The 17,033-nt window shown below is 42.4% G+C and overlaps 1 protein-coding gene across 1 annotated transcript in view; it reads left to right on the forward strand.

Moving 5' to 3' along the window:
- The first annotated feature begins 2,203 nt into the window (after positions 1–2,203).
- arhgap36 (Rho GTPase activating protein 36) overlaps positions 2,204–17,033 on the forward strand; it is a 109,224-nt gene continuing 94,394 nt past the window's right edge. Inside the window, 1 exon segment of the mRNA XM_070449549.1 lies at positions 2,204–2,307. Within this exon segment, the coding sequence (XP_070305650.1) occupies positions 2,260–2,307 (48 nt within the window). The 5' untranslated portion in view covers positions 2,204–2,259.

Raw genomic sequence — 17,033 nt, forward strand, 5'->3', positions numbered from 1 at the left:
GCCCCACAAGGGTGCGTTCTGAGCCCTCTCCTGTACTCCCGTTCACCCACGACTGCGTGGCCATGCACGCCTCCAACTCAATCATCAAGTTTGCGGATGACACTACAGTGGTAGGCTTGATTACCAACAACGACGAGACGGCCTACAGGGAGGAGGTGAGGGCCCTCGGAGTGTGGTGTCAGGAAAATAACCTCACACTCAACGTCAACAAAACAAAGGAGATGATTGTGGACTTCAGGAAACAGCAGAGGGAGCACCCCCCTATCCACATCGACGGGTCAGTAGTGGAGAAGGTGGAAAGTTTTAAGTTCCTCGGTGTACACATCACGGACAAACTGAATTGGTCCACCCACACAGACAGCGTCGTGAAGAAGGCGCAGCAGCGCCTCTTCAACCCCAGGAGGCTGAGAAAATTCGGCTTGTCACCAAAAGCACTCACAAACTTCTACAGATGCACAATCGAGAGCATCCTGTCGGGCTGTATCACCGCCTGGTACGGCAACTGCTCGCCCACAACCGTAAGGCTCTCCAGAGGGTAGTGAGGTCTGCAGAACGCATCACCGGGGGCAAACTACCTGCCCTCCAGGACACCTACACCACCCGATGTCACAGGAAGGCCATAAAGATCATCAAGGACAACAACCACCCAAGCCACTGCCTGTTCACCCCGCTATCATCCAGAAGGCGAGGTCAGTACAGGTGCATCAAAGCAGGGACCGAGAGACTGAAAAACAGCTTCTATCTCAAGGCCATCAGACTGTTAAACAGCCACCACTAACATTTAGCGGCCGCTGCCAACATACTGACTCAACTCCAGCCACTTTAAAAATGGGAATTGATGGAAATTATGTAAAAATGTACCACTAGCCACTTTAAACAATGCCACTTAATATAATGTTTACATACCCTACATTACCCATCTCATATGTATATACTGTACTCTATATCATCTACTGCATCTTGCCATCTTTATGTAATACATGTACCACTAGCCACTTTAAACTATGCCACTTTATGTTTACATACCCTACAGTACTCATCTCATATGTATATACCGTACTCATACCATCTACTGCATCTTGCCTATGCCGTTCTGTACCACCACTCATTCATATATCTTATGTACATATTCTTTATCCCTTACACTTGTGTGTGTATAAGGTAGTAGTTGTGGAATTTGTAGGTTAGATTACTTGTTGGTTATTACTGCATTGTCGGAACTAGAAGCACAAGCATTTCGCTACACTCGCATTAACATCTGCTAACCATGTGTATGTGACTAATAAAATTTGATTTGATTTGATTTGATTAACCGAATCCTCAAGCCGACAAGGTGAAAAATGTGCCGATTTGGTCTTCAGCAAGGCACTTAACCCTAATTGTTCCAGGGTCACTATTGAATGGCAGACCCTGTCCGTGACCCCACTCTCCAAGGAATAGGATATGCAAAAAAACACTTGTACAGTGTGAAATAGGACAAATGCAAGCGCCCACCAAATTATTATGATTTATAGTGTGTGTGTTACTATTTATCAGGGTTCAGTAGGCTAACTAACTCAACCAACTCCGTCTTGCTCTCGCACACACACACACACACACACACACACACACACACACACACACACACACACCACACACACACACACACACACACACACACACCACACACACACACACCACACACACACACACAACACACACACACACACACACACACACACACACACACACACACGGACAGTAGGACAGACTGACAGAAACGCACGCAAGCAGCCAGGGCTAAACTGCCAAACTCCACGTTTCCTGTTTCTGACAGCAAAGAGCGCACAGTGCGTTATCTGTCACAGAACACACACACACACACACTCTTTCTCTCTCACACACACATCCAGCAGCAGCCGGCACAGGAAGAACTGAGCGCTATCTTCAGAGAGATAGAGAGGGAGTGTGTGTGAGAGAGAGCGAGAGAGAGAAAGAGGGGGGTGGGGGGGACCACACAAAAACAAGCTCATACTGGGCTCAAGCTGTCTCTTGACTGATGGACAACTCTACACATCAACAGTTGCTGTCGTTGGAGTTGTTTTCACAGACGAGAAGGAGAGAGAGGAAACTCTTACTGTCTAAGCATTGAGAGAAGGAGAGGATAGAAAAGAGAGGAGCTCCAAAGAGAAGAGAGGCCTACCTTGGTCCCCTCTCTGAGGAGAAGAAAATAGACTTATTTTTCTGTTTTTAGTCTCTGATGGAATATCTTCTTCAGTGATGCAGATGGAGCAGCCTGTGCGGCAGGACATGCAGTTCTACTACGTGGTAAGTCTATGTGTGTGCGTGCGGGTGCGTTGCGCGTGGATGTGTTTCTGTGTGTGTGCGTGCCACACTTTCAACCAAAAGTAGTGCACTACATAGAGAATAAGGTGCCATTTGGAATAAGGCGATGTTTGTCCTCCTTACTCAGTACACTCCATTCAGCACACCTTGATCATGTTTCCCTTTGGCCTAGTTTCCTTATGGCTCTTCGTTCAATAAAGTCAAACTTCAGGGGCACTTTAGTCGACCTTTGGAACAATATTACTAGATTGCTGGCAATTGTGAATGAATGAACTTCTCACCGTCACTCTTACATTGTGCGTTAGTGCTAACCGCCATGTTACAGTGATATTGAAAGGAGAAAACCACTTTTGCAACTTGTGTTTGTGTGTTTAGTGTGATTTTAGAAGTAGGACAAGTGGTTTTATATTACTATATCAATACAGTGAAATATACAGTAACTAAAGTACTTTTACATTAAGGTTCGTGTATTTAAAGTATATACAGTTGAAGTCGGAAGTTTACATACACCTTAGCCAAATGCATTTAAACTCAGTTTTTCACAATTCCTGAGATTTAATCCTAGTAAAAATTCCCTGTTTTAGGTCAGTTAGGATCACCACTTTATTTTAAGAATGTGAAATGTCAGAATAATAGTAGAGAGAATGATTTATTTCAGCTTTTATTTCTTTCATCACATTCCCAGTGGGTCAGAAGTTTACATACAATCAATTAGTATTTGGTAGCATTGCCTTAAAATTGTTTAACTTGGGTCAAACGTTTCAGGTAGCCTTCCACAAGCTTCCCATAATAAATTGGGTGAATTTTGGCCCATTCCTGCTGACAGAGCTGGTGTACCTGAGTCAGGTTTGTAGGCCTCCTTGCTCCCACACGCTCTTTCAGTTCTGCCCACACATTTTCTATAGGATTGAGGTCAGGGCTTTGTGATGGCCACTCCATTTGACTTCGTTGTCCTTAAGCCATTTTGCCACGACTTTGGAAGTATGCTTGGGGTCATTGTCCATCTGGAAGACCCATTTGCGACCAAGCTTTAACTTCCTGACTGATGTCTTGAGATGTTGCTTCAATATATCCACATACTTTTCCTCCCTCATGATGCCATCTATTTTGTGAAGTGCACCAGTCCCTCCTGCAGCAAAGCAAAGCACCTCCTGCAGCAAAGCACAACATGATGCTGCCACCCCCGTGCTTCACAGTTGGGATGCTGTTCTTGCAAGCTTCCCCCTTTTTCCTCCAAACATAACAATGGTCATTATGAACCAGACTTGTGGAGGGCTACAATTTATTTTCTGAGGTCTTGGCTGATTTCTTTTGATTTTCCCATGATGTCAAGCAAAGAGGCACTGAGTTTGAAGATAAGCCTTGAAATACATCCACAGGTACACCTCCAATTGACTCAAATTATGTCAATTAGCCTATCAGAAGCTTCTAAAGCCATGACATCATTTTCTGGAATTTCCCAAGCTGTTTAAAGGCACAATCAACTTAGTGTATGTAAACTTCTGACCCACTGGAATTGTTATTAAGTGAAATAATTTGTCTGTAAACAATTGTTGGAAAAATGATTTGTGTCATGCACAAAGTAGATGTCCTAACCGACTTGCCAAAACTATAGTTTGTTAACAAGACATTTGTGGAGTGGTTGAAAAACGAGTTTTAATGACTCCAACCTAAGTGTATGTAAACTTCCGACTTCAACTGTACATGTAATACGCTTTATGGGATGCATAGTAGTTTGTGTTTACTAGTGTTTTAACAACGTCAGATCGTCCCTGAGGGAGTGCCACTGATATGAACTCATTCATGTATTTGTGGTTCAGTGAAGGGAACGCATGCCGCCGCTTGTCCTGGAGAGGGGATGAAACGATGCCCCTTACGAAAGGAATCCGCTCGCATCGTCACATGTAGCTCACTCCTGACTCGTGAAGTCCCTCGACTTTCTTCAAGAGTTTATGTGTGTTTGTCTAACCCTCAACCTTCCACCATTGACATACATTGCCATCTTTTCTTTTTTTGCAGTAACTGCAATCGGTGCAGTAACTGCAGTCGACTGTGGTATTTTGGACACAGTAATAGCAGAATAACTGCAATTACACTGCAAAATTACTGCAGTGAAACATTTTTGTTTTTGTTTTGGACTGCACGCTGACTGCAATCTTCTTTTGTAAGGGTTCTTTTTAGATTCGTGTCTGGAGCATCTGTCTTAGAGCGTAATTTAACCCGGGGATTACAAAACACATAGTATTCTTCCTGGCAGACAGACAGACAGATCATTTACCGCTGAGACATGTTGTTTCTAGATTAACCAGTAATCTACCATAGCTAAATCCTTCAAGATGGAGTATTTTTTTCACTCTGCAATAATCTGCTGTTTTTATTGGTATGCACTCAAACATTCGATATGGAATTGTGTGTGTGTGTGTGTGTGTGTGTGTGGCAATATTTGACGTCTGTTGCTGGTGGTTAGGATATTGCCTAACGTCTTGGATGCTCAACAGTATAATGAGCACCATATGCTAATGGAGGGAAGTGGGGAGGAAGGGAAGGATGGAGAGAGTAGGAGAGAGGTGGAGGGAAGGCGTCAGAGGGAGAGAGAGAGAGAGAAAGAGAGAGAGAGAGAGAGAGGTGGGATGGGGTGGGGTGAAGGGAGTGCGCGATGGAGGGATGGTGGGATGGAGGGAGTGATGGAAGAAGGGACAGGCGGAGATGCCGGAGTGAAGGGAGTGAGGCGGAGGGGAGGATGGAAAGAGGGGGAGAGTGAGGGTCGAGGTGGGAGAAGGGAAGTGGCATTATGCAAGGAAGAAGAGAGAGAAGGACACTGTACCGTATGCATCCCTTCATTAGCGTGATTGCAATCCTACTCATTTAATGGATGGACAACAACCATCTTACTTCCTGTTTCTTCTGCTTCTTACGCTGTTCACTGTGTTCATTCTCTCAACAACAATCAGTTGTTTTCTAATTATGTTACGTGATAACCTCTCTCGCTATTTAATACCTATGTAATGTTTTTCAGTGTTGCCAACATAATAGGCCTACAATTATATTGACATAATGCAACATAATATTAATTGCCCTCCTACTGAAGTGGACATACTAATCTAACCAGGTGGTCTCTTGGAACAGTATTTTCTGTATTCACTGCTCTCTTCCAACTGCATTTATGGTCTCAGAAGAAAACTCAAAGCATATTACTGTCATGTCTCTTTTAGTTGTCTATGGGCCAGAGTCATCCCACTGAATACTTTCTCAAATTGAAATGATTGTAAATCTACCTTTTCCTGTAATCCTGAGAGAAGTGGCAGTGGAGCCGGATGGAGAGAGGGAGAAAGAGACGGAGGAATCTCTCAAGAGGTAGGAAAAGTTGAGGTTCGAAAAATATTTCTACCAGCTAACGTCAATAAATCAACCGTCTACTCAAATTTACGACTCTACTGGGCTGGATACCTCTTCTTGATTTAGTGCCAACACACACGCACACACACACACACACACACACACACACACACACACACACACACACACACACACACACACACACACACACACACACACACACACACACACCAACAGAGACGTTACTCTTCTGGAGTGCTACTGTGGAAAACGTCTTGGGTACATATCTCCTTGTGTTTGCTTTACTCACCCCTCTCTAGATTTATCTGAAGGAGTTTGTCCCAGGACACACAAACAACACCCAGAGAGGTGTGCAGACATACAGACACACCGAGAGAGACCTGTACACACACAGACACACACACACACACAGAGAAAAATACACACACATATGCACGCAAGCACACACACACACGGATCTGCACATACACGCTAACACAGCATCACAGCGGGCTACAGTGCTGTACGTTCTTCCAGTGTCTCTCTGTCTTCTGAACACTCAGTTCCAGGGTGCGTGTGGGTGTGTGTGTGTGTGTGTGTGAGCGATGAGTCTCTGTCTTCTGAACACTCAGTGCCAGTGTCTAGGTAGCGTGAGATAGTGTCCCATACACTCCGAAATTAGTCTTTGACTTTCCCTACAACCCTGTGGAAAGGGTTGTACATGGAACCCAAAATGGTTCTATCTTGACCCAGGGTTTTACCTGGAACCAAAAATGGTTCTTCAAAGATTACTCCTATGGGGACAGTAGAAGAACCCTTTTAGGTTCTAGATAACACTTTTTTTGAAGAGTGCATCTAGTAATACTTATAAACGGTTTGTTGCTAAGGTAAATATTGTATTTAATTTAGTCTTTGTCCTGAGACAGGAGTTTTGAAGAAGCATCCTTATATTGGACTTCTATTATCATCAGAGGTTGAGTATCTCTTTGCTCAATCATTTGTTGTTGTTCTTGGTTGGATGGTGAGCCACCCAAGAAGCATTTCTTTGGTCCTGAGAGGTGCAGAGCAACTCAATTATTGACGGTTTCTGACTCACAATGTCCGAGTACAAATACTTCACGCGCTGTACTTTACTTAAGACCTGTTTAGACGGCCACAGTCAGCAGGCTCAACATCAAAGTCGCATCTCCGTCAGTTTCCCCATTTCCTCTCTATTCCCAATGGAGGAATTCACACTGGACACAAAATAGCGCCTGTCTCTGTAGCTTTTATCACGAGATGGATGGCCATCCGGGCCTGTGGCACCATAGAGGAAGAGGCGAAAATAAGCCTACGAAGTGAGGAATTTTTGTATGGAGAGTGTCGAATTTGGTCAACAAAAAATGTAATTGCTAATTTGCTACGTGAGGCTTATTTGATTGAATAGAAGTATGTAACGCTTAGGTGGTTACGAATGCACTGATGTAAGTGGACGCACATGGCATTTCGGCAACTTTGAAAAAAACTACTTCATATCGGTGTTGTGCCTGTTTTCATAGAGATAGATAAAGGACTTATCATGGATTTAACTGGTTTTAGCATGGACATTAAAATGGTGGAAGCCCTCAATGGCAAAGTAGTTAACTGGGTGGGGATTCCTGTAACGTTCGTTCTCCTCCTCGTCTGAGGAGGAGCATGGATCGGACCAATATGCAGCGAGGTATGAAGACATAATGATTTATTTAAAGAAAGACGAACACGAAGCACACTTGATGAATAACAAAACAACAAACGACGTAAACAGACCTGAACATGAGAACTTACAGACAACGAAGAACGCACGAACGAACCGTAACAAACTAACAAACGAAACAGTCCCGTGTGGCACAAACACTGACACAGGAACAATCTCTGACAAAGACATGAGGGGAAAAAGAGGTAATGGATGGGAGGTAATGGATGGGATTGAAAACAGGTGTGTGGGAAGACAAGACAAAACCAATGGAAAAATGAAAAATGGATCGATGATGGCTAGAAGACCGGTGACGTCGACCGCCGAGCACCGCCCGAACAAGGAGAGGCAAAGACTTCGGCAGAAGTCGTGACAATTCCAATGAGTTGGGAGCAACTCATTGGAATTGAAAATTGACTACTTTAAAATGAAGATAACCTTAATGGCGCTGCCCATGCTGTCAAATATGTTATAATGACACAGATACAAAGATGAGTCCTCTATCTAGCTCTATGACTTGTTGTTCACACGCGTATCTGCCATCTCATTGGCTAGAATGGTCACACCTCCTCCAGCCCGCCTTCCATCTTTGAGGAAATGTATTTCCAATGTTAGAGCGGTCACTTGAATATCTTGTCAATATAATAGACAATATTTGGTCTGCCTCTCTGATGACCACTTCCTCTTTACCTTTGACCTCTACCTGTCTCTTCCTGTTCCTGTCCGTCACTCATTGTACGATCTGATATCCCTATAGCAGGGTTCCCCAACTGGCGGCCCACAGGCCAAATTTGGCCCGCGTGTGGTTTTATTTGGCCCCCCAAGTATATATATATATTTTTGTTGTTGGAAATAAATGTCACGTTCGCCGTATACATAATTAGCGGACCAAGGAGCAGCCTGAGTAGAGTTCCACATATTTATTCAAGTGAACCTTCAAAAAACAACAAAGAATAAACGAACGTGCAGTTCGTAGCGCACATAGCACTAAAACAAAACAATATCCCACAAACGCAGGTGGGAAGAGGACCACACTAAATATGATCCCCAATTAGAGGCAATGATCATCTGCTGCCTCCAATTGGGAACCATACACACACCAACATAGAAATTCAAGACTAGAACACCCCCTAGTCACGCTCTGACCTATTGCACCATAGAGAACCCCAAGGGCTCTCTATGGTCAGGGCGTGACAATAAAAGACTAAAAACACTAGGAAATCAGCTCCAATTGATTTTAATTTAAGAAATCTGTTCCCAAGTATTCCCATGCATAATAGAGAGAAACTTATGATCGTATACAAATGTAAGCAAGGTTTGAAATGATTATGTGGCGCGACACAATGCAAATAGTCCGGGTAGCCATTTGATTACCTGTTCAGGAGTCTTATGTCTTGGGGGTAAAAGCTGTTGAGAAGCCTTTTGGTCCTCGACTTGGCGCTCCGGTACCGCTTGCCATGCGGTAGCAGAGGGAACAGTCTATGACTGGGTTGGCTGGGGTCTTTGACAATTTTTAGGGCCTTCCTCTGACACCGCCTGGTGTAGAGGTCCTGGATGGCAGGCAGCTTAGCCCCAGTGATGTACTGGGCCGTACATACTACCCTCTGTAGTGCCTTGCGGTTGGAGGCTGAGCAGTTGCCGTACCAGGCAGTGATGCAACCAGTCAGGATGCTCTCGATGTTGCAGCTGTAGAACCCTTTGAGGATCTGAGGACCCATGCCAAATCTTTTCAGTCTCCTGAGGGGGAATACGTTTTGTCATGTCCTCTTCACGACTGTCTTGGTGTGTTTGGACAATTCTAGTTTGTTGGTGATGTGGACACCATTGAACTTGAAGCTATGAACCTGCCCTATGGTCTGATTATATAGTCTGCATTGGTCTCTAGTCATTGTCATTCATAAATCATTGATAGGTACTGTAGGTGTAGAGCATGGTCAACTAGAAGACTATGCTTTTAAAACGGGACTTAACACATCCCATTTGGCCTATTCTTGAATCAAACCCACCCAACTAACTGAGCCACTTGCTCAATTATAAATGGAATGTTTTCTATTATCACTCTCTACCAGCCTTCCATGTAAAAGTCTCCTTAAAGAATCATTTGAGAACCATTTTTTCTAAGAGTGTATAAGAGAAGTGAAAACAAGACTCTCTGTGCCCTAACTATTATAATTGGATAAATTATAATTGGATAATCTTCTTAGAGAAGGATTTAGACTTTTTCTTTCTCTCGCTCCCTACTCTTTTCTAAGTCAAAAAGAGCTGCTGCTCTGAGGTCAGGGGTTGTTTTATTGTGAGCATGGAATGAGCTTAAAGCTACAGTCTGTGATCTGGTTGGGAATCTGTTCAATGGTCAATTCAGTTCTTTACCCATTTTTACCCATTTGTTGAATTTTCGAATTGCAGACTGTAGCTTTAATTCTGTTCTTTGGTCTGGTATTAAGATTAGGACAGGATAATTGAATTCCAAGTTGAACGTAGAACACTGTGATAGAGCCAACTTCATCAGACAGAATTAAATACATTTGTCTGAAATCCACACACCCACTCAAACAGACATGCACACACACACACGCACAGCACACCACACGCACACGCACACGCAACAGCACACGCACACACACACACACACACACACACACACACAGACACACACACACACACACACACACACACACACACACACACCAAACACACACACACACACACACACACACAACACACACACACACACACAACACACACACACACACACACACACACACCACACACACACACACACACACACACAACACATATTCTAAGAAGATGTATGAATAAGTCATTCTCTTTAGTGTCCAGTCAATCTAACTGTAAGGAGACCTCTGATATGACTAGATTACTACACATGATCTATTGAATGAATATTCATATAAATACCGGTTTCTTTAGAGGTTAAGCGATCATAATTGATCTTATTCCAAAATGTTTTCTCTGAATATATACACCTCGGTCATGACCCTCTATCAGAGAGGGCACACACACACACACACACACACACACACACACACACACACACACACACACACACACACACACACACACACACACACACACACACACACACACACACACACAACACACACACACACACACACACACACACACACACACACACACACACACACACACACACACACACACACACACACACACACACACATAAAAATGGATCCCTTTTCCATACTCCACCCTACCATGAGACATACATTTCTTCATTACTGGAAGAAAAAAAATGGTTGAGATTGATTTATTTAATACATATATATTGTTTTACCATTAACATAAATTATCTAAAAACGTGTAAACTTCTTTTTTTTCTTCATATTCGCATATGTTGCATATATTTTACATCATCTGAGGTTTTTGTGTTCTCTTGAAGACAAATTCTCTTGAATACAGGGGTGGTTGTCATGTTTGGCTGATAAATGTACTAACATTGGAATTCAATTGAAATTTCAACTTTCAAATGTTACCACAAAGATGTTTGGAGGTCCAGACTTCAGAGAATGTTGACTTGAATGGGAACATCTGTTGTTTTAAATGACACTGTCCGTCCTCCGAAGGCAACTGACTGGAATCATAGAGACATAGATAATAGAATAGACATGATCATTTAAGTTGACGTTCAACAGTGGGTGGACAGGCAGCCATCTTTGTGGTGGTAAATAGAAGTTACAATTCAAATTCAATTTAAATTGGCGTACCGGATAAATTGCAGAATTGGTTCAGAACTTTTGTGAAACAGCACAGTTAAAAATATATGGCAAACAGAAATCCAACTGGATGGTCTTTAAAAATAGATGGAGGGGTTGAGGGTAGCTGAAGGATGGGATTAAAAACAAACTAAAGATAACTATTGTAAAATACACTGTGCCCATAAAATGTATATAGTATGTATAAGCTGGAAGTAGAAGGCTAAGTGTTGTTGTCCATTAGTTTACTCCAATTAGGGGAGGGGTGGTAGGGTTAGGGAAAATAATAAAGGAAAATATATTTAAAAAAGTATAATAAAAAAATTATAATAATAAAAAAAAAWATATATATATATATATACACAAAATATATGGGTGATTGGAAAGGATGAATAAATATAAAACAATATATTATAATATTAAGGGTAACAAAAAATTTAAGAAATACTCTGTTTTCGTGCACAGTAATCTATGACAATACCACTGTAGTTTCTGTGAAGCCTTCATATACACTGAGTGTACCAAACATTAGGTCCCTCGGTCATGAACTCTACAAGATGTCGAAAGTGTTCCACAGGGATGCTGGCCAATGTTGACTCCAATGCTTCCCACAGTTGTGTCAAGTTAGCTGGATGCCCTTTGGATGGTGGATCATTCTTGATACACACGGGAAGCTGTTGAAAAACACAGCAGCGTTGCAGTTGTTGACAGAAACCGGTGCGCCTGGAACCTACTACCTACCATCCTCCGTTCAAAGGCAATTCAATATTTTGTCTTGCCCATTCACCCTCTGAATGGCATACATACACAATCAATGTCTCAATTGTCTGAAGGATTAAAAATACTTCTTTAACCTGTCTCCTCCCCTTCATCTAGACTGATTGAAGTGGATTTAACAAGTGACATCAATAAGGTATCATAGCTTTCAACTGGATTCACCTGGTCAGTCTATGTCATGGAAAGAGCAGGTCTTTTTAATGTTTTGTATACTCGGTGCATACTATATATGCCAGTGCTGTGTGGACACGACTATTTGGATATTTGGACTTAATTTTGAACTGATATTTTGAACTAGGACTTGATATGCAACCACTATTTGGAACTAGAGTTTAATCTGTTTAAGCTGGCAACCGGGGACAGAGTCAAGGACACCAACCACCATTTTGGAGTCTATCGTACCGAAGCTTACCACTCGCACTTGACAGAGTCTGTACGCCAACAGTGTTATCTAGCATAACATCCGACTAAATAAGCACAGCACAGGAGAAAAACTGTACCCAGAAGGCATCAGTGGCAGAGGAGAGGGGCAATGTTAGGAGATGATGGATGATGGGTGGGTTATGTTAGAGTATGTCCTGTTTAGAGAAACGCTGGTATCGTGGAAATGAACCTGTTGGGTCAATTGTATAGGTGCAAGAGTTTTCATAACATTCAAATGCATCGGTTCCAAGCTCCCATAGACAATGAGTGGTGGTGGTGGTGGGTTACCTTTCGCAAAGCATGTTTTGATGAAATACTACCGAGTTGATCAGCCAACAGATCAGCGGGTTGTTCTCTGACGGGTGATGGGTGGGGTTAGTTAGAGTATGTCCTGTTTAGAGAAGCCCTGGTATCCTGGCATCCTCCTCGCTGGATCATTCTCTCCCTCTGGCACTTCCTCTCAGAGACCTCTGGGGATAGAGTGATAGAACAGCAGGATGACAGAGTGAGAGAGAGAGTAGAGAGAGACAGAGTTAGAGAGAGTGAGAGAGTAGAGCGAGAGAGAGAGAGCGAGAGAGAGAGTGAGAGGGAGAGAGAGAGAAATACAGAGAGAGAAATCCGGTCTGCTTTTGTTATTTTTGTAGGCCCTGACAGTTAATCTCAGTTCGACAAAAATAATTGTGTTCCAAAAAAGGTCCAGTTGCCAGGAACACAAATACAAATTCCACCTAGACATTGTTGCCCTAGAGCACCCAAAAATCTATATCTACTCCGACCTAAACATCAGCACCACAGGTAACTTCCACAAAGATGTGAACAATCTGCGAGACAAGGCAAGAAGGGCCTTCTACGCCATTAAAAGGAACATAAAATTTGACATTCTAATCTGAGAGAGAGAGAGAGAAGGAGAATATATATTTTAAAATACAATTAAAACGTATTTGTCAAATACCACGGGTGTAGACTTTACCATGAAATGTTTCTCATGAGCAGAGTAAAAAAATTAAAATGGTGGTGTGCACAATTAATTATCAGCTGGAACAGAAAAACAGCAGTATTCTGGACCTCGTAGGGTAAGATTTGAATACCCCTGATCTTGACTATGAAAATTAATTTATTGTTTATTTCACATACCACGCTCTCAAATACAGACACACACAATAACCCCAGTGTCCTAGCCATCTAGACTAGGTCTGGAGTTGAGCCAGGCTTGGTTCTAGGATCTTAAGATAGATACAATGATAAATCAGGATTTTCCAATGTGATGCTCCTAATCTAGCGTTATATAAGGCACTGTGAAGCGATCCAGCTACCTAGAAGCACTAGACTTCTCTTCTCAGAAACATTATATTGATGCTAATCATCCTCTATAAACATTATTGACCTATGTGTTGTAAAGGGTTAGCTACTTCAAAAGAGTGTATCCTATGGTTGCAATGTGTAGAGCGAGTTACTTTGAGACCTTGTATAGTAAATCTAATTCATTGCTAGATTCTAATTTCATTACTTGGACTTTCAAGCAAAGAATCTTGCCTTTTGAGTCCCAAAGATGGGTTATTATTGGATTCCCAATGAACTAACTACATTCCATTTCGCTAAAAGGAAGTGATGTCCCCGTGTGAAAGATTGAGATTAGGGTGTTAGAATTACGATGGCACAGAGATTATTATGGTCTGGGAACAAGATCAACTGAAATGAATTAGCTGATAAGTCTCTCTCTGGAATCTTATTTCAGCTGATAAATGTATCTCTGGAATTGGAGTAACCTTTGCCCTAGTCCTAACCAACCCTAAACCTAACCAACCCTAAACCTACCCCTAGCCTAAACCTAACCAACCCTAAACTTAACCAACCCTAAACCTAACCAATCCTAAACCTAACCTAACCAACCCTAAACCTAACCAACCCTAAACCTAACCAATCCTAAACCTAACCAACCCTAAACCTAACCAACCCTAAACCTAACCAATCCTAAACCTAACCCTAGCCTAACCCTTTACTCACTAGCGTTACTGGGAATTGGCTTGCAAAAAAATGGAATAGTCCGCCAGAAGCCAGAAGTTAAATGAAATTACATTTCAACTCACTCTGCCGATTGTCCGTAGGGTTGGTCCTCATGCCGAGGGGGAAACATCGAATAGAACATAAAATAAACCGACTTTTAACACCAGCGTCGCTAAAAGCAGCTGACCTAACCCTGGCTTCATGTCCACTTCCTGGTTCAAACCTAAACCTAGCCCTTACTTTGCTGCTACCACTCTGCTCACCTTTTTTGCGCTGTTGGTAAGTTTTAACACCCTATTAGGTGATTTCTTGTCTGTTATCTTCATGCACAACACAACACTGACTTGGCCAGTCCTTCAGTCATGGAGGTGTGAGAAAGAAGGCCAACACACCTCTGGGTATCTGTGGTAACGTAAAACCAACAATGGTACATTACCTCTACCACTGTGACGTTAGAGAGTGTGTGTGTGTGTCAGAGGAGGCTGGTGGGAGGAGCTATAGGAGGACGGAGTCATTGTAATGGATGGGATGGAATTATTTGAAAGGTATCAAACACGTGGAAACCACATGTTTGACTCCGTTCCATGTAATACATCACAGCCATTATAATGAGCCCATCCTCCTATAGCTCCTCCCACCAGCTCCCTCTGGTGTGTATGTGTGCGCTTGTGTGTTTCCCTCTCAGCTCACCTGAGTTGGTCATATAGCTATAAGGGTGAGTGGAAGAGAGGTTGAGTAATGTGTTTTTATTGGCGATTACTAACTGCCACCTGCTCACAAGTCTGGACAGAAAAGTTCAACCATCAACGTACTTTTTAATGACATTACATGCAGTATGGCGGCCCACTGTGTAAGGGTGCTATATACATTGGCAGCTTGACTTTTTTTCGTTGATTGATACTGCGATGTTTGGCTTCTGTATTTGAAGTGTTTTTCTCAGAAGGTTGATACATGTGACCCGTTTCACAGTCTCAGTGACTTGTGGTTGCACGCTTAGACTAAGGGTGGCAGTAGAGTCAATGGCTTTCCTTGGTTTGAAGTTGAATTGAGTTGGACATGTGGTTATTTGGTCATTGTAGTTGTGAAGGTGTGCGTGTGTGTGCGTGTGTGTGTGTGTGTGTGCGTGTGTGTGTGTGCTTGCGCGTGTGCGTGTGCATGCATGCGTGCGTGTGTGTGTGTTTCTCATAGTAATCAGCTCCAAAACTGATCAGGAATTTCCTGAACAAATAAACAAGTTTCACCTCCTCAATCTTTACGGAGACCTCCAGAGCGCTAGACTATACATCAACACTGGCCTCTCCTCTCCTCTCCCCCTTTTCCCTCTATCCTTGTCTCTGCATTTTATTCTATTCTAATAATTAGTTTGCCTTTTGCTATATATTTTTTTATGTATTTATTTATAGGGGACATCAATATTAAAATAATGCAACATCCATGTAAAGGCTAATATGCACCAGTAGTCCCAGTGCAGTACAAAATACAAAATACAAATACATTACATCCAATAATATATCATTCTAACAACAACACTAACCTCAATTGTCGTCTTACAGATGAGGAACGAGAGATAACTCGTGTGTACCGGTTTGGATGGATTTGAGCCATGTTTTCAATTACATTTTTTTTTAAGTACAATAATCAGTGCAGCTTCTCAAGTCCATGGACATTTGTAGCTCTAACAGAGAAGGCCGATTGGCCGATTATACTGTGTCGAGAAGGGACAACGCAATCCCCTCTAGTTACTGCCCTTGTTATCCTGGAGGTGCTTTCCTAGAGCATGATATGGCGGCAAAGGGGTGGAGGGGCAAGATCATGAAGGATCTTAAAGACAAGGCTTGCATCTACTTAGTGCTTAAAGCTATCCAGACTAAATCAATTACGTTTGTAAATGATATGACAATGGTGGTAACTGTTTGATTTGTTATCAATAAGTGTTTGTTTGTAGAGTGATTCCATTGGTTTCAGAATAGTACTGTAGCTCCTGCTTGTGACCAGCATGTGAGGCAATATTTCAGATGTGCGAAGATCATAGCCTGCATGTAATGGTTTGGCGGCCCCCAGAGGCCTAAAGTTAGATCATCCAAACTTGACCGTGTTATCCATAGTCACGTGTTTCTTAAATGTCAAGTTGGAGTCCAAATGACGCCGAGATTCCTGAAGTTAGACACAACTTTCAGATTCTCCCCATTGACAAGAACAGCTCTTTGGGAAGAATTCGAGGATTTCTTCGAGAAGTAGATACAAACAGTCTTGATATTTAAATGCAGGCAAGAATTAGTCATCCACTTAGAAACATATACCATAGCTTCAGTTAACTTGTTAACATCTAGATGTCTGTTTTTTGAGAGTACTTACAGAACTGTATCGTCTGCGTACATCTGCATGTTAACTTGTGGGCAAGCAAGTGGGAGATCATGTATATAGATGGTAAACAGAAGGGAGCCTAATATTGACCCTTGTGGGACCCCAATGTTATAGTAAAGAGAGTCCGACTGAGTGTCACCCAAATGAACCCTTTGACTTCTGTTTGTCAGATAGGAATACATCCAACTAATAACTTCAGTGGACACATTAAGGGAAGGTAGTTTGGATAGGAGGACCTCATGAGCCACATTCAAATGGGATTGATGTTTCAACAATACAGTACATAGAGTATATTTATTATTTGCTATGCCATTCTATGCTAATACTTGGTTCTATTGCTGCTCATAAGCCACACTGTT

The sequence above is a fragment of the Salvelinus sp. IW2-2015 genome, linkage group LG3, assembly GCF_002910315.2.
Source record: "Salvelinus sp. IW2-2015 linkage group LG3, ASM291031v2, whole genome shotgun sequence".
NCBI lineage: Eukaryota > Metazoa > Chordata > Actinopteri > Salmoniformes > Salmonidae > Salvelinus > Salvelinus sp. IW2-2015.